The following is an 18,516-nucleotide window of genomic DNA, read 5'->3' on the forward strand; positions in this document are numbered from 1 at the left end:
GAGACAAAATGTTCACATATAAATACATATAGACTATATACAAAATGAATGAAGGTAGTTTAGGAAGGAAGAGAGGATGCTAATCACTAAGGGAAATCAGGAAAGGTTTCCTGTTGAAGGTGGTGCTTGAAATGAGTCATGTGGGAAAGCAGAGAAATGGAGCATCATGTATGTAAGTAGGCTAGTATGGTTGGATTGCAGAGAGCACAGGGGGAGTCACGTGTAACGAAGCTGGAGCGGTGGATCAAGGCCAGTTTGTGAAAAGTGTTAAATGACAAATAGAGAGGGTTTTAGTTTGATTCTAGAGGTAACAGGGAGTGTGTGTGTGTGTGTGTGTGTGTGTGTGTGTAGGGATATGACATGGTAAGGTCTGTGCTTTAAAAAAATCACTCAGGTGGTTGGATTAGTGGCTGGATTAAATCTATGAGCAGCATGAGCTTGGGAAACAAATTCAAAAGCTCTAGCAGGCCAAGGTGGTGAGGTCCCAAACTATAGTGCTAGTTATGAGGGTTGAAAGGAGAGAACCTATTCAGGAGGTATAGTAGAGATAGATATGATGAGATTTGGCCCCTATCTGACTCTATGTGGCAAGTGAAAGCGAAAAGATAAGGCCAACATCAAGGTTGTGAACCTTGTGTGCCACTGGTGACAATGGATGAGAGAGAGTGTGTGGTTCAGTAAAAACCTATCACCACTCCTAAAAAGACACAACACTTCCGGTGCCTTGCTGAGGGTATCAACAACAGCATTAGCTGCACACAAAGATCAGGTGGAGCTTTTATTGGAGAATGGAAAATAGGGAAACTTCTAGCCCTCAAGGAAGTGATGAAGGTTCCCCTCTCTCCACTCTCCACCACTTTGAAGAAAAGAAAATGAAGGCACTCATTGAAGTCATACAGGTCTAATCATAGCTCAGCCTCCTTCTCTGCTAGAGTTTTTATCTCTGTGTGAAGGACGATGCTGCAGTCTCCAGAAAAAAAGGAAATTAAAAAGAAGGGTAGGTTTTTTCTTTGGTGTGGGGAGACAATGATTTCTATTTTGGACAAGCTGAATTAGTCATTTGGCCCTTACCTTGGCATTTTCCTTCTTCTGTATTCCTTCATACGTTGCCCCTTCTTCGGTCTGAGGTATTTTGGGGGCTCTCCCCTCAGCAATTAGTCTTACTGCTTCCACCTGGGGAAAGATAAGTATGGTCACAGTGGCTTTTACACGGGGGTATCACATTTGTGGGCCTTGTGGCTCTTCCTTGGGTGTATGTCTTCCCTTTTGGAGGCCCAGCTCTTCTTCACAAACACTAGGGATGCTCCATGGATGTGAGGTACAAGGATGTGGTGTACTCATATGGTCCAATAACACCCTCGGGGACTGCTTTGACTCCCAGTGACAGATGGGTTCTAGAGCAGGTTGGTAATTTCAGGGTTAGAGCTTGTTTTTATTTTATTTTTATTATTTATTTATTTTTTTGCGGGGCAATGAAGGTTAAGTGACTTGCCCAGGGTCACACAGCTAGTAAGTGCCAAGTGTCTGATGCTGGATTTGAAGTCAGGTCCTCCTGAATCCAGGGCTGGTACTTTATCCACTGTACCACCTAGCTGCCCTGTGATAGCTACTTTTCAAAAGTCCCCAGGTCACCAAGCAAACAAGGGCTTAGAAATAGAACATTTCTAAGCTAGAAAGGACCCTGGAGGTCATCCAGACCAATTTTCGATCCACTGTTACTTCCTTTACACATGGCTGTCCAACTTCTCTGTTTAAAGAGTTCCCTTGATAGGGAGCTCATTACCACCCATGGCAGTCCCATGCTATCTATCTATCATTGGGCAGCTCTCATTATTAACAAGTTGACTCTTATATTAAGCCCAAATCTGTCCCTTTTTATCCTATTTCTGTCCTTTGGAAGAGTTAATCAACTTCCTTTCATATACAAAATTCTACCACTTAGTTGGAGAAAAAGATTATGTTCTTCTTAAATTCTTTTCTTCTCCAGGTTCAATGTCTCTAACCAGATTCTTCAATTGTCCCCCATTGGACGTGGTTCCAAGTTCTAACTAGCCTGGTTGCCCTTCTCTACACACCTTCAGTTTGCCAGAGATGCCCCAAAAATGTGGCACTGAGAAGGAAGCATAATAGGTTGGCTCTGGTCTGACCAGGGCTGAGGGTAGCAGAATTATCCCTTCCTCATTCTAAAATTCTATTAGTTAACGAACTGTATAACTATTTGAGTTGTCCAGCAGTGGCAGAGGACAATAAGTTTGCCATCACTGGAGGTGTTAAAGGGGAGGATGGATGATGGCCATTTTCTGGAGATGTCGTGGGAAGGATTTTTATCCTCAGAAGAAGCTGAACTAAATGGCTTCTGAGGTCCATTCCAACCCTAAGATTTTAGGATTCTATAATATGGAATATTACACCATACATCAGAGAAGCATAAAACAAAGGCCTGTGTGAAGTCCAAAGGGGAACTATTACTGAACAAGGGAGAATCAGGGAGGTCTAAGGTCCTGTTAGCTTTGTGAACAATCAGATCACATGGGCTCAGAAAGTAGTGTACACACTGGAAGAATCACCTGGTAACTCCAACCTTTCATACCACTAGCCTAAAGACACACGTCCAGACTGCTGAAACAAGGAAGGTCCCAAGGAGGATGTGTAGTGCTGTCTCTAGAGTCAAGAAGGCTTGGGTTCAGATATTGTCTTTGATGTCACTGCCTGTGTTACTTTGGCAAAGTCACTTAACTTCTCTGAGCCTCAGTTTCCTCATCTGTAAGATGAAGCACCTGGACTAGATAGCTTTTGATGTCTCCCCTGGCTCTAAATATATCATCCTATGACTAAAGCTCCCTTATTTCACAGGTGAGAAAACTGAGACCCAGAATGGTTAAGTGCCTTGCCAAAAGTCATAAAACTGGGATTTTAACTGCAAATTCAACACTCTTTCTACCCACTGTACCATGATGCTTCTAATAATCATGATTTTTGGAAATAAAATGATGCTAGTATCAGAATAGCCCTGAAAGATTTCACAAGAATATTCTGGGATTCATGGAGACAAGGGAAATGTCACAGGAGACCAGACTAATTGTCTGTCCCACTATATACTTGTAGTGGCTGTAGAGTCAGAGGCCCCGCTGGAGCAGGATCCTTGTGGATCTTAATGTCCATTTTACAGAGCAGGGTAGGTGATTTTCCCTCAGGATGGAGGGTGTTTCAGGAGGTGGCTAGCATCAGTAATTACCATCCCACAGATGAACCAATTGTAGTGTATGAATACGGGGGCATATTCTTGCATTGTAAGCAATTATGAGTTTGAGGAATTCAGAGAAATGTTGGAAGGCTTATATGAACTGGTGTAGAATGAAACAGATCACGGAAAATAATATATAAACTACAATAATTCGAGCATTAAAAAAACCATTAACTGAAGCCCTACACTGTATGATTATAATTACTGATGCTGGCCCTGGAGGGGAAATGATGAAATGCCCCTCCCTCTTTTCCTTAGACTGATGGTTGGGGGTGGGACGGGGGCAGGGTATGGATATAGAATGAAGTCTACACTGTCAGACATGGTCTGTGTCACTTAATTTTCGTTGATTATTTTTCTTTGCTGGAAGGGAAGGCTCACTAAAGTTGGGATGGGAAGTGGGGCATATATCTAGACTGGATTGTTTTATTTTCAAAAATTATTGGTGAAACTTTTTTAAAAAAGAAATTACCAGGGGGCAGCTAGATGGCGCTGTGGTTAAAGCACTGGCCCTGGATTCAGGAGTACCTGAGTTCAAATCTGGCCTCAGACACTTGACACTTGACCCTGGGCAAGTCATTTAACCCCCATTGCCTGCCAAAAAAAAAAAAGAAAGAAATTACCATGCCATTGACCCCTTCAGGGAAGAGGAACCGATTGTAGAGTGAGCTCACGGTGTCATCAGGCAGAACTTCACACTCCTTCTGGAGCAGGATGTCTCCTGTGTCCAAGCCATCATCTGCCCAGAAGACAGTAAAGCCTCCTTTCTTATCTCCATGGATCAGGGTCCTGGGAGCAGGAAGGACAATAGCACATAGTAGGTTTTAAAAAACGTATTTTTAATACAACTCTGACAAGTTGGACAAGTGTTATTCTCCTGATTTTAGGATAAGGAAATTGTTTTTTAGAAGAGCAGGATGTTAAGAGGACCAGACAGCATACCATACACACAAACGGATTGGCTAAAAGGACCAGGGACAGTTTGCCTGCAGAAGAGAAAACTAAGGGGGAACATGGTAACTTGCATGAAAGGATTTGAAGAGTTCGCCTCAGAAGGTGAAAGCAGGAGCAATGGGTGCCTGGTCCGCTTCAGGCATTGTCCTGTCCTGCAAATGTACTGTGTACTTCTCCACCTCTGGGCCTTTGCTCGTGCTGTTGCCTATGCCTTGAATGTCCTGCACCTGTTTCACTCTAATACAGTGATTCACACTCAGGTCCTGGTGACTGGATACCTTTTTCCTTCTTACATTTTTTTTTTAATTTTAGTTTTAGCAGGGCAATGGGGGTTAAGTGACTTGCCCAGGGTCACACAGCTAGTAAGTGTCTGAGGCCGGATTTGAACTCAGGTACTCCTGAATCCAGGGCCTGCGCTTTATCCACTGGGCCACTTAGCTGCCCCCTTCTTACATTTTTAAAATGAGAACCTGGAAGAGATAGTTGTGAGCTAAAGGGGTCAATCCTAATGATGGTTTCTTTATGCCTTACCTGACAAACCTAGGAAGAGGGGTGCTGCCTGATGTAACTCACAATGGCAGCTCTAGAGACAGATCTACTTGGGAGGGAGTGGTATAGGCTGGCCTTTGGCCTCTGACCTGCTCCTATCCTCTTACCAATTGATGGCTGAAGCTCCACGATGCCTGGGTAAGATCGATGGGTGGTAGATGATGGAGCCGTGTTCAGGTGCATTGATGACCTCCATGGGGATGAACTGACTGCAGAAGGGCAGGACGTTCAGCTGGGCCCCCAGAGACTTGTATTGCTCTACCACCTCTGGCAGGGCCTTCCCCTTCACCCTCCATCGGGGAAACTTAAACACTGGTATGTGGTCCTTCTCTGCCTCCAGGGCTGTGGAAGACACTCAGGGATGAGGGTTTGCTCTAGTATTTGATGTTCTTCCTTGCTTTTCTTCCCTTCTATCTTCCTCTTTTCTTTCTCTCCCTCTCCTCTGAGGAAGCCCTTTGGTGCCCTGGGACAGATGTAGCCACTGCTGGACTAGCTAAGCACATTGGCATGGGGGTACAAAACATAGCATCCCCTCCATCACAGACAGATCGACACTCCTCTTCTCCCTAGTTGCTTCATTCATACCATCCCCATCTCTGCTCTTCCCTTGGTGATTTCTGAATTATTCTTCTATTAATTAAATAACCCATCACCTTTTCCTTCTGTCATGAGTTAGCTGTCCAAGCCTGCTGCTTGACACCCCTTATCAAAGATACCCTCCATCCTTTTGCTGGGGTGGCCAATCATCTCCTGTATCTTGACCTCTCTGTTGCTGATTATTGATTTATCTAGACTGCCTCTCATTGTCTGTCGCTAAAGTTTTCCTTGGTTGCTTTCCCTGCCCTCCTAGGTCTATCAAACCTTCCAGTATGGCTACAGTTTGTCTGGCTGGTTTCTCAGCTGACTGAGACCTGATTCTCATTTGATTTTGATCCCTAATCTAGGCTGTCTCTTGCCAGCCCCAAAGATACAACAATTCACTTCCAGTCAGCAAACACTGGTTAAGAGCCCTCTGTGTGGGGTCCCGAGCTTGGCTTACCCAGTGGATCTGCTTTCCCATCCTTATCAGGAATGGTGAATACTCCCACCACCTGATGACCTTCCTTCCGAAGTCGGGAGTAGACTTCCTGGCCAAACAGGCTCTGACCAATGATGGCTATCTTCATGGTGGTGGCTGTGGGCCTAGAAGGGCAAAGCCACAGAGTTAGGGCTAGGGAGTGGTTGCAGATAGATTTTTAACTATCTCAAATGAATCTGAATGATTCTGTCAGTCAACAAATATTTATTAAGAAGTTACTATGTGCCAGTCATTGTGCTAAATAAGTGCTGGGAATGCAAAGAATGGTCCCTGCCCTCAGGGAACTCATATTCTAATGCCAGAGACAAGATGCAGTCAACCACATACAAATACACATACTAGGTAAATTGGAGGTGATCTTGGAGGGATTCATTATTCATTTCATTTTGACAAAACAGATACTTCTCATTTGCTGTTAGTCATTCATATCCTAGTGTTTGTGACCATATTTGGGATTTTCTTGGCAAAGATACTGAAGCGGTTTGTAAATTCTTTCTCCAGTTCATTTTACAGATGAAGAAACTGAGGCAAACAGTATTAAGTGATTTGTCTAGGTTCACTCAGCTAGTAAGCATCTGAGGCCAGATTGGAACTCAGGAAGATGAGCCTTTCCGACTCCAGGTCTGGCACTCTATCCAACCGTGCTACCAAGGAACTTCCCAAACAAACATAAACAACTAGAATTCATATTCCCTGACTAGTTTGTAATTAAAAATGTAAACCAAACTCCCTAATAGATTGATTGAGACTCAGAGTACAGGTCACTTTCTACTGTTAAAGCAGGGCTTGATTTGTTTTGTAACAGTAAGCAGGGCACACCATTCATTGTAGCTGATCTACATTTACTCCCTTTTATCCAATTCTTCGCTCTGGTCACTGTGAGTATTGTTCTCCACTTGCTGTGACTCTCTGAATTCTCCATATTCATTATCCCTTATGGCCTTGGCAACACTGCATTACATTTGTATACTACAATTTGTTCAGTCATTCTTCAGCCATTAGGCACATTTTTTGCTTCCAGCTTTTAGGAAGGAAGGAAACATGCATATATTAAATGCCTAATGCATGCCAGAAACTGCTCTTAGTGCTTTACAAATATTATCTCCTTTATTCTCATGATTACCCTAGGAGGTAGGTGCTATTATTATCACCCCCTTTTTACAGATGAGGAAACTGAGTGGAGGATGCATTGGTGTGGGGAGAGTTTTGCTAGGGAGACCAATTAGATCTAGGTAAGAAGTGCAACTGTGGTGTGAATGGAAAGAATGGACAAAAATGTTGTGAAGGTAAACACCACAAAATTTGACAAGAGATTGGATATGTGGGGTGGGTTCAAATGAAGAGTTGAGGAGGACACCAAAGTTGTAAGTCTGGGTAACTGGAAGGATGGTGATACTGGGAAAGTTGGGAGGAGAAGAGAATTTGAGGAGAGAAAATAATTAGTTTTCTTTCTTTTTTTTTCCTGAGGCAATTGGGGTCAAGTGACTTGCCCAGGGTCACACAGCTAGTAAGTGTTAAGTGTGTGATGCTGGATTTGAACTCAGGTCCTCCTGAATCCAGGGCTGTGCTCTATCCACTGTGCTATCTAGCTGCCCCCATTAGTTTTCTTTTGAACATGTTGAATTTGAGATGCTTATGGGAAATTGATTTCAAGATGTCTGGGTGAAACAGAACCAGACTTCAGGAGGGAGATCTAGCTTCATAGAGCTGGGATTTTGCATGGAGATTTGCATAGAGATGATAATTAAACCCATGGTATTTTATGAGATTATCGAGTGAGATAGAATGGAGGAAAAGACACCTGAGAACTGAACCTAGGAAGAAAAGTCATCATTAGTGGGTATGACATGGATGAAGATCCAGCAAAGGAGACTGAGAAGGAGAAGTCAGAGAGGTAGGAGGAGAACCAGGAGAGAGTAAAGCTACTGAAAACTTAAAGAGAGAGAGAAAAAGAAACTTACCTGATAACTTTACTATATATTTACAAGGAATGACAAGTTGTATATAATAGATCTGCAGTTTCATGTGCTTCTTTTCTTCTATTTTACTATGTTATGGAAATGCTTGATTTATTTCATACATTAAAAATAAAACAAATAAAAATTTTAAAAAGCTTAGAAGAGAGTATCTAGAAGGAGAGGGTGATTGACAGTGTCAAAGGCTACAGAAAAGTCAAGGAGGGTGCCCCCAAAGCCCTTAGTGGAGTTTGAAGGTCCTTTCTCCAGGAGTTTAGCTGAAAAGGGGAGAAGAGATATAAATGAGGATCACTAGCAGGAATGGTTGGGCCAATTAAGGATTTTTTTAAGGCTGGGGGAGATATGGACATCTTTGTAACAAACAGGGAAGGAGCCAGTAAATAGGGAGAGATTGAAAATTAGTGAGAGGGAAGGGAAATCTGCTAGAGAAGATGGGACGGAATGGGTTACCTTCTGCGCATAGAGGGGCTTGCCTTGGCAAAGATCAGGGCCACCTCTGCGTGTGGGATGGGGGTGATGGAGGAGTTGGTTAAGGAAAGCTTCTCAGTGATGTGAGATGAGGAAGAGAGGAGAGAAGTTGTTGAGGGAGGCAGGTGAAGAGGTAGGCAGCTCAAGGTGCTCCCTCAAGGTCTAGCCTTGTGATATTCTGTACTGTGAGGCCTCAAGCCCTCTCTCCTGCTGCCTCCTTCCCAAAGCCCCCAGTTCCTGCTCCACATAGGCCCTTTTTCCCGGGTTCTTTGTCTGGTGTTTGTTTCCTTTCCCAGGATGATTTGCATTTTAAGTCAGCTCCAGTCTTACCTCCTGCCAGAAATCTTTCCAACAGTTTGAGGCCCATTGATCTCTCTATGCTTAATTTCATGCTGCCTTTGAATGTTCTGTAGTGATTTTCTGTGGCTGGTTTACCTACTTAAACAGCCTGGAAACTTCCCAAAGATTTGGGACCTCCTCCTCTGTCCTTATCTCCCTCATAATCTTACTTAGAGTTGGTTACATGGTAATTCAATTGATTTTTTTAAAGAAAAACAAATATTATTAATTCATTTTATTCTTACACAACAGTTACTCTCGAACACTGCCACCACATCACCACCAAATGGGCCTTCCCTTGTAACAGAAAGACAGTTAAGCAAAGGGGATTGACATGGTCACCATATCTAATAGAGCATACAACATTCCACACCAATAGCCACCCACCTTTCTACCAAAAGGAGGGAAGTGCTTCTTCCTCTCTTTTCTGGGGTCAAGATTTACCCTTACAGTTGTTCCACATCTAGATTCCTTTTATTGATCTCTTCATTAATAGTATTGGCGCCCTTGGATAGATGATTCCCTTGGTTGTGCTAACTTTAATCAGAAGTGTTCATACTAGCTGGACCTGGAGTCAGGAAGACTCAAGTGCAAATTCAGCCTTGGACATTTACTAGCTGTGTGACCCTGGGCAAGTCACGTTACCCTGTTTACTTCAGTTTCCTCATCTGTCAAATGAGCTAGAGAAGGAAATGGCAAACTACTTCAGTATCTTTGCTGAGGAAACCCCAAATGGGGTCATGAAGAGTCAGACATGACTGAAACAACTGAACAACAACAAATTGAACTGAGTAATCTATTAATATAAGGGAGATAATATATTGTAGTGACTAGAAAAGTGGCTTCAAAGGCAGGAAAACTTGGGTTCGAGTCTCACCTGTGACACATTCTGGCTGTGTGATCCTGGGCAAATCACCAGGCCTTCTCAGGACCCCCAAGCATCTCTCTAAGACTGTAAATTGCATTGGAGAAAGGAGTGTCCTCACCTGGCAGTTCTCTTTATCAATGAAATAACAGATCCAGTCTATCTCTGTGATTGAGTCTTAGCATTCTTTCCATTGTACCATAATGATTAAAGGACTGCCAGGAAGATCCCTAACCCTACCCCCCCCCACCTGCCAGTCATGCTGCCTACAGATTCCACCATTAGAAAGTACCTTCCCTTGGTTAAACATTGATCCCTCCTTGGATATTCTCTTAATTATCCTAAGATGAATAACCTAAAAATTGATCCCATTTCAATTGTATTTTAAGATCTATGAAGCACTCTCCTCATCCCAACCTTCCATGGTAAATAGTGAAGGTATTCTTATCCCCATTCAACAGATGAGGAAACTGAGGCACAGAGAAATTAAATGACTTGCCCACTGTTTCCTAAGTGGGGTCCCCTGAATCTATAGCCACCTTTCAAAGTCATCAATATCTATAGTGTGAATTATTGCCTCTTTTTGCATCCCCTGCACGTAGCGTGGTACCTAATAGTGCTTAATAAAATTGATTAATTGATTGAATTAGTTGATCCTTTCTGTGAAAAGAAGAGGCAAAGGAAAGAAGGCAGTAGGAGGAGAGCTCAGTATAGAAACAGGTGGAGAAAAAGGTATAGAATATGGGCAGGGAAATTATTTTGCCCCAGTGTATCTCTACTGACCACTCTTTAACCACCAATCCCTGAAATACCTGCCCCTAAACTGCTGGGAAAACTGGAAAAGAGTGTGGTGGAAAATGGATTTACAGGGTGCAGCGGAGCTGAATTTGGAGGCACTTTGGGGACAGTCAGGAATAGAAATGCCATGAAATACAAATCCTGAAATTCCAGTAAATTCAAAATCCACCCAAAGTTCAGGAGCAAAGATCCTCCTTGATAGCTAGTCAGTGCAATCCTGACTTCCGACTGTGAATAGATAGTTACAAAACGGATTATTCAGAAATGGGGTGGAAAATCGGTAATAAAAACTCTCCCCACCCCAATCGCCCAGTACTGGTGTGTCATTTCAGTCTGGTACGGATAGAGATGTAGGAAACCCCAGGGATGTATCCAAGAGACTCAAATACGAAGTCGGGCATAAAAATGTTCTGACACATAAAGAACCAATTTAATTAATGTCCTGTCTTTATAGAATAGATCACAGCCAACGGAGCAGTTTCATTTGTGTGCTCCTGGGCCACGGTGAAGAAGGAGTCATCTCTGGCAGGGATAGAGCATATGAGTTAAAAAAAGATTAACGAATTTCTTTAGAAGGAATAAGTGGAGAAATGTGACAGGAGACACCGAGGCTTTTTATTATTCAGGTGAGTAGAGGTAAAGAATTGGATCGAGGTACTTATTGAGACAGTGGCATTGACGATGCCGTAACATGCCAGAAAATACCTGTTGAGGCAAATTTCTTCTATGCAGATTCTATGGCACTTGGCTATTCTTCTTGAGAGAAATTCCAAGGATGGGTCACTGGGTTATTCAGTCACCTTGCGCAATGCTGGAACTGAAGCTTGATTTTATGCAAATCCTCACCCAAGTCATTTGGAAGGTTGCCACCGAATTGGAATATCTCTCCCTTAGACATTGCCTTTCATGCAAAGAAGCAGGTGCTGCGAATTGTGTCCATTCTTATTAACGAACTAGGTTTTTTCTGCTAAGAAAATCCGTGCATTTTAATTTGTATACCAAGCCAGTGGTTGATAGGATAGGTCTAACATTTCCATGTTAATGTAAATCTAACACCTTGAGCCTCTTATAATTCCCTGGAGGAGAAGGGAGGGAAGGGGTGTGAAATCCCCATTTTTCACATTTAATAGAACCAGTACACAGCTATCTCAAATTCAGGTAATTGAAGCAGAAGCTAATTAGGTGTTAATAAGCTGAGTTTGAAAAAAAAAAAAAAGAAAAGTGGATAAAGGTATTTGTTATAAGAAACTGTTGTATCTTAAAAACTTTAAGAATGATTAGAGATTTAATTGCACACAATGCTTCTCAGTGATATAATGCCATGGGTTTTGAAAGTGGGTTATGGAAAAATTAATGCATTTAAAAATATTTTTACTTAAACAAGACAGGCAGTATTGCCCAGTAGACAAAAGGATGGATTTGGACTCAGAAAGACCTGCTTTGCAGTCCTGTCTGACACACACTAGTTATGTGACTGTGGACAAGTCACCTGCCATCTCAGTGCCCAGTCAATGAACCCATAGTTAAGTTTTAGTTTACTTTCAGATCAATATAAATGGAGTGAGTTTCCATACTGGGAATTCCCCAGACAGATAGGAGCACTCATCCAGACGTACTTAAAAAAAAAGAGTTTATAAAAGTATGCATTTGGTTTTTGTCAGACTATGGAAATGTTGCCTAATGCTTTCTGGAACTCTGATAGAATGAATGCCATTGCTACAGGCTAGCTGTGGCGGGCTTTCCCTCACGAAATTTATATTTGGAAATAAATGAGACCCATAGATGAGATTTTCTTAACATTCACATTAAAATTCCTCTTTGAAATTCTGTACATAAAAGGAACACAGGCCCAGGACTATTTATCTGTCAAATAAAAAAGTCATTTTGAATATTTAATTTAGAAACCAGATTTCTATTTGGGAGAAAATGTGAGTAAAAAACTCAAGGTCTTCTATGAGTTATACTTAATAGTAAAGGACAAGCAGGAGAGCAGAGCCAAGAGGTTAGAAGGTAGCTTTATTCACCAGCTTGGGAGTAGTGCTTATCCCAACAGAGATTAGACGGCTTCCTTCTATGCCAGCAGAATGGTGCCTAAGCAGATGTTGTGTGAAAAACTAAAATGTGACTGCAAACAATTTGAGTTGAAGAGATAATGGAGGGACATCACTTAAAGCAAAATTAAATATTATATATATGTATATATGTGCATATATAAATACACACACATGTGTGTGCATATACAAATAGTATACACCCAAGTGTATGTATCTTTGTGTAGATAAACATGTGCATACACACAACTTATACACAATACAATCTGTGTATGTATATGCATATAGGAACATATCTCTATATAATATAATATGTGTGTATACATAGCTCTATATGATACAAATATACACACATATGTGTGCACATACATAGAATATATACCCATGTGTATGTATCTCTGTATAGATAAACATAAACATGTGCATATACACAGAGAAAATATACATGATACACGTATGTATGTATATAAACATACACACGTGCATATGCATACACATAGAATATGTATGCGTGTATACCCATCTCTATATGTATGCAATACATACATATATCTATATACATATATGAACACATTCATACCTACAGATACATATACACATATACATAATATACATACACAATACACAAACATATGTGTGTATGTATGTGTATGCGTATGTGTAGGTATAGGTATAGGCATAGGCATTGCATAGGCATAGGTATAGGTATAGGCATAGGCATAGGCATAGGCATAGGCATAGGCATAGGCATAGGTATAAGTATAAGTATAGGTGTAGGTATAGGTATAGGTATAGGTATAGGCATAGGCATTGCATAGGCATAGGTATAGGTATAGGTATAGGTATAGGTATAGGTATAGGTATAGGCATAGGCATTGCATAGGCATAGGTATAGGTATAGGTATAGGTATAGGTATAGGTATAGGCATAGGCATAGGCATAGGCATAGGCATAGGTATAAGTATAAGTATAGGTGTAGGTATAGGTATAGGTATAGGTATAGGCATAGGCATTGCATAGGCATAGGTATAGGTATAGGTATAGGCATAGGCATAGGCATAGGCATAGGCATAGGCATAGGTATAAGTATAAGTGTAGGTGTAGGTATAGGTATAGGTATAGGTATAGGCATAGGCATTGCATAGGCATAGGTATAGGTATAGGCATAGGCATTGCATAGGCATAGGTATAGGTATAGGTATAGGCATAGGCATAGGCATAGGCATAGGTATAAGTATAAGTATAGGTGTAGGTATAGGTATAGGTATAGGTATAGGTATAGGCATAGGCATTGCATAGGCATAGGTATAGGTATAGGCATAGGCATAGGCATAGGCATAGGCATAGGTATAAGTATAAGTATAGGTGTAGGTATAGGTATAGGTATAGGTATAGGCATAGGCATAGGCATAGGCATAGGCATAGGAATAAGTATAAGTATAGGTGTAGGTATAGGTATAGGTATAGGCATAGGCATAGGCATAGGTATAGGCATAGGCATAGGCATAGGCATAGGCATAGGCATAGGTATAGGTGTAGGTGTAGGCGTAGGTGTAGGCGTAGGCGTAGGCGTAGGCGTAGGCATAGGCATAGGCATAGGCATAGGCATAGGCATAGGCATAGGCATAGGCATAGGTATAGGTATAGGTATAGGTATAGGTATAGGTATAGGTATTAGGTATTAGGTAAACTGGAGGCCTGATCCACTTGGCACACAGCAGTCAGAAAGGTAAGATTCTTTCATAAGTGGAGACTATCTGGGGCACAAACAAAAGCTTCAGACCAAAGGAGGACTGGAAAGAACAGGGCTGGTCACAGTGTCTTCAAGAAAACATTAAGTACTCTTCAAGTGCCAAGATTGACATCAAACTCTCACAAGGCCCAAGTTGTTCAAAGGTGGCTGAGGATATATCAAAATATTGGTGTCCTTTGTTGAAAAAAATCTATCTTCATTAAATTGTTTCCTGTGACATTTAGAATCATAAGAGAATAGGAGCAAAATTAGATTCTTTTTTTTGGAACCTTCGGTGGCCTTATTGAATATAGATTCCCTAAAACAGAATTTTTTAGTTGGAAAGAACCTCAGTGATCCTAAAACCATAGCTCTAGAGCTGAAGGTGGCCTCAGAAGCCACCTTCTAGAACTCTTTTATTTTACTGATGAGGAAACTAAGGCTGAAAGTAAGTGCCTTATTTAAGATCATAAAGGTAGAACCACAAAATTAATTCCTCTGCCCTTAGAACACTGTGCTCTTTGTACTCTGCCAGGCTTAGTTCATTCTTCCCTTTTTATAGATGAAAAAAAGTGGGACCCAAAGGGACTAAGAAATTAGCATGATTGTTGGTGGAGCTGTGAACTGATCCAACCATTCTGCAGATCAATTTGGAATTATGCCCAAGGGGTTATAAAGCTGTGCATACCCTTTGACCCAGCAATAGCACTTTTGGGTCTTTTCCCCAAAGAGATCATAAAAAAGGGAAAAGGACCCACATGTACAAAAATATTTATAGCTGCTCTTTTTGTGGTGGCAAAGAATTGGAAATTGAGGTGATGCCCATCAATTGGGGAATGGCTGAACAAGTTGTGGTATATGAATGTAATGGAATTCTATTATGCTGTGAGAAACAGTGAGAAGGAGTTCAGAGAAACCTGGAAGGACTTGCATGAACTGATGATGAGTGAGATGAGCAGAACCAGAAGATCATTATACAAAGTATCATCAACATTATGTGTTGATCGACTGTGATAGACTAGATTCTTCTCACCGATCCAACAGTACAAGAAAGTTCCAAATGACTCATGAAGGAAAAGGATCTCCAAATCCAGAAAAAAAGGAACTGTGGAATATGGATCCTGAATGGACCATACTATTTCTTTTGGTTTGGGTGCTGTTGTTTTTCTTTTTTGAGGTTTTTCCTTTTTGCTCTGATTCTTCTCTTATAACATGACTAAAGCAGAAATATGTTTAATGTTGTGTGTGTGTGTGTGTATATAAACCTATATCAGATTATCTGCTATCTAGGGAACGGGGGAGGGAAGGGAGGGAGAAAAATTGGAGATTGGAAATCTTATCTAAACAAATGTTGAAAACTAAAAAAAAAATTTAATTAATTAAAAAAAGAGATTAGCATGAGGTCACATCATTGATTAAGTATAGATCTGGGATTAGAATCTTATTCTCTTGATTGCTATGTAAGAAAGGTTTCTCTTAATTCCTCACCAAACTTTTAGTCTGGTAATTTCCATTTTACTTGAGGGTAAAAAGCTCAAATTTATAAATGGTGATATTTATTCCCATTTCACTCATGTGTGATGTTTCCAATTTATGTAATTTAACTGTGGCATATAATTGTGATGGTACTTCAGGATTTTTGCTACTATGAAGATCTTTATTTCTAAAAATAGATTTTTGTCCAATAAAAATAGGTTTATACTAGTATTTCACACCATCTACTAAAATAAATTCCAATTAGAATTTGGAATTATCTAAACATTGAAACTTACAGTGTGAGAAATAAAGGCAAATGAAAGGTTATAGCTTTCACAGCTCTGAATAAGAGAATACTCTGTAGCGATATGTAGAAAAGAAATTATAGAAGATATAATAGACATTTCAATTATGTAAAACCATAACTCATTCACAAACAAAACCAATGCAGCCAAAATACAAAGATACAGATGTAGAAATTTGTCATAAAATGACATCCCAAATCTATGTGAAACAGATACAAAGCTATGAGATTATAAGCCATTTTCCTAACAACTAGCGGTCAAAGGATATTAACAAATATTTCTCAAAAGAAGAAAGGAAAACAAGCTATCAAGAACTATCTGAAAAATAATTGTTACTACTAATTAGAAAATACAAAAATCTAAAAAGCTCTTATACTCATCAAAATAACAAAGGTGACAAAAATGGAAAAATTCAATGTCAGGAGAAGAAGGTTGAATTTAGGAGCCATCTGGGTGGTTGCCTTCAGGTGACTAGTGGTATCTGGATCATGGCAGTTGGAATTAGTGGGTTTCAATCCTGGTCTTGACATTTACAAACTTCATGACCTTGAGAAAATCATTTTACCTTTATGGGTCTCAGTTTTCCCACCTGTTAGATGGGCCATACCTACCTCATAGGATTATTGTGAGGAGAGCCCTTCACAAATTATATGTCTTTATAAATGTTAAGATGCCTCCATTCCTAAGTACATTTGCATCATCGTAGGGGATTTTAATATTTGGTTTGATTTTTTTCTTGAAGCTCCTTTGTATTTGACACAGATGGTCTACTCAAACCACAAACTGTCCGCAGCTAATCAGTGTTTTCTTCCTAGTGTAGCCCAGCCTCAGAGGAACATACCTTTGCCAGAGCAAAGGTCAATGCCTTTCTCTACTCTCTCCAGAGAGACCCTCATATCACTTTATCTTTCTCAAACTAGGTTCTATGCCAATCTGGACAAGGGGAACCAATATCCCTGCCCAGGTTCAGGCCACCTAAGAAGAATCAGGAGTCTGTGACACTGACTTGCTATGTGGTCTTGGTTGAGTGTTTTCCTTCCATGGGGCTTGATTTTCTCACCTGTAAAATATAGGGGCTGGGCTATATTAAGGGTATGCACCAGGGTTAGTTCATCCTTCCCTTTTTATAGATGAAAAAACTGGGACCCAAACTGGGACCCATCTATGGATAGATTTCCAGGGGCTCTGCAAATTCAACTTAGATGGAAAAATGCACCTTCATTTTTACCAACCTTTCCTTCATGACTCTTATTTTGTACATTTAAAACATTATTTGGAGACAGAATCCATTGGCCTCCCCAGACTGCCAAAGGAGTCCAGAACACACAAAAGAAGATTAATTAAGAATTCCTGTACTAGAGCAGAGTCAGTAGAGTGCTGTAGTGTGGCCTGAATTGGATTATGTAATTGGTAAATATTTAACACAATAACAATAAGATAGAACATCAATTATGTCAAACTGTAGATTTCTAAGTGAATATGTGGCCTGTAGGGGTCCTTATGTATGGTTTAGTAGCACCCATATTTCTTTGAGTTTGACACCATTGGACTAGATCCCAGCTTCTTAAACTGTGCGTCTTGACCCCATGTGGGGTCGCACAACTGAATGTGGGGGTTGTGAACAATTTGGCAACAGTAAAAGGTTATATATACCTATTTTATATACCTATACATCTGGGGTCGTGTAAAAATTTAAAATTTCTTGGGTGAAAAGGGGTCGTGAGTGGAAAAATTCTCAGAAGCCCCAGACTAGATGATGCCTGGGCCTCTTATTCTAGGATTCTACAATGGGAACCCCTGGGAGCCACTGTTTCTTCATCTGTAAAGTGAATATCATAGGATTTTTGAACTAGAAAGTGCTCTTGGAGATTTTTATTGTCGTTGAGTCATTTCAGTTATGTTTCACTCTTCATGACGCCATTTGGAGTTGTCTAGCCAAAAAATACTAGAGTTGTTTGCTATTTCCTTCTCCAGACTATTTGGCAGGTGAGAAAACTAAAGCAAACAGGGTTAAGTGACTTGCCCAGGGTCATACACCTAGTGGGTGTCTGAGGCCAGATTTGAACTCATGAAGAGGAGTCTTCCTGATTCTAAGCCCAGGGCTCTGTGCAATATGGTGCCACCTAGCTGTCCTGCTCTTAGAGATTGGATCAGAAATGAAGACATGGGAAGGGCTTTTATAAATAAGCATTTTTTCCTTGTCATGTCACTTTTCCTTCTCCCAATAGACTCCAGAGGTATTTTACTACCTCCTATATCCAATCTCTTCTGGCATTAAAACTTCTTCACTTCCTATCCCCTTCCTATACTTTTCCAGACTTCTCATACTTTATTCCCCTACTTACTCCCCCTCACACAGAATGCTACATCTCTCCCCTGCACTGGAACATCTTCCCATGGCTGGACTCTCTCTGCCTCTTACAAAACCTGGTTTCCTTCAAGACTCAGATCAAACATTACCTTCTGCAGAAGGGTTGTCCTGTTACTACAGTTTTACTCCCTAAGTTTCCCTTCTATTCACTTTTGGTGTATCATCCCTGTACTGATTTATACACATTTTCTCTCCCCTAATAGAATGTAAGATCCTTGAGGGAAGGGACTATTTTTTAAATTTCCCTAGCCCTTAGCACAATGCCTGGCACATAGTAGGTGCTTAATAAATGCTTGTTGATTGATTGATC

General features: G+C 40.8%; 1 protein-coding gene and 1 pseudogene across 1 annotated transcript in view; one reads left to right on the forward strand and one right to left on the reverse strand.

Annotated features, from left to right (window-relative positions):
* ALDH1L1 (aldehyde dehydrogenase 1 family member L1) overlaps window positions 1-18,516 on the reverse strand; it is a 74,829-nt gene that overhangs the window by 52,177 nt on the left and 4,136 nt on the right. Inside the window, exons 2-5 of the mRNA XM_043977650.1 lie at window positions 5,787-5,929; window positions 4,855-5,089; window positions 3,868-4,033; window positions 1,072-1,173 (exon numbers count right to left, since the gene is read on the reverse strand). Coding sequence (XP_043833585.1) covers window positions 1,072-1,173; window positions 3,868-4,033; window positions 4,855-5,089; window positions 5,787-5,913 — 630 coding nt within the window. The 5' untranslated portion in view covers window positions 5,914-5,929. The remainder of the gene's footprint in view (window positions 1-1,071; window positions 1,174-3,867; window positions 4,034-4,854; window positions 5,090-5,786; window positions 5,930-18,516) is intronic.
* LOC122753756 lies at window positions 8,243-11,242 on the forward strand (annotated as a pseudogene).

The sequence above is a fragment of the Dromiciops gliroides genome, chromosome 1 (assembly GCF_019393635.1).
Source record: "Dromiciops gliroides isolate mDroGli1 chromosome 1, mDroGli1.pri, whole genome shotgun sequence".
NCBI classification, from domain to species: Eukaryota; Metazoa; Chordata; class Mammalia; order Microbiotheria; family Microbiotheriidae; genus Dromiciops; species Dromiciops gliroides.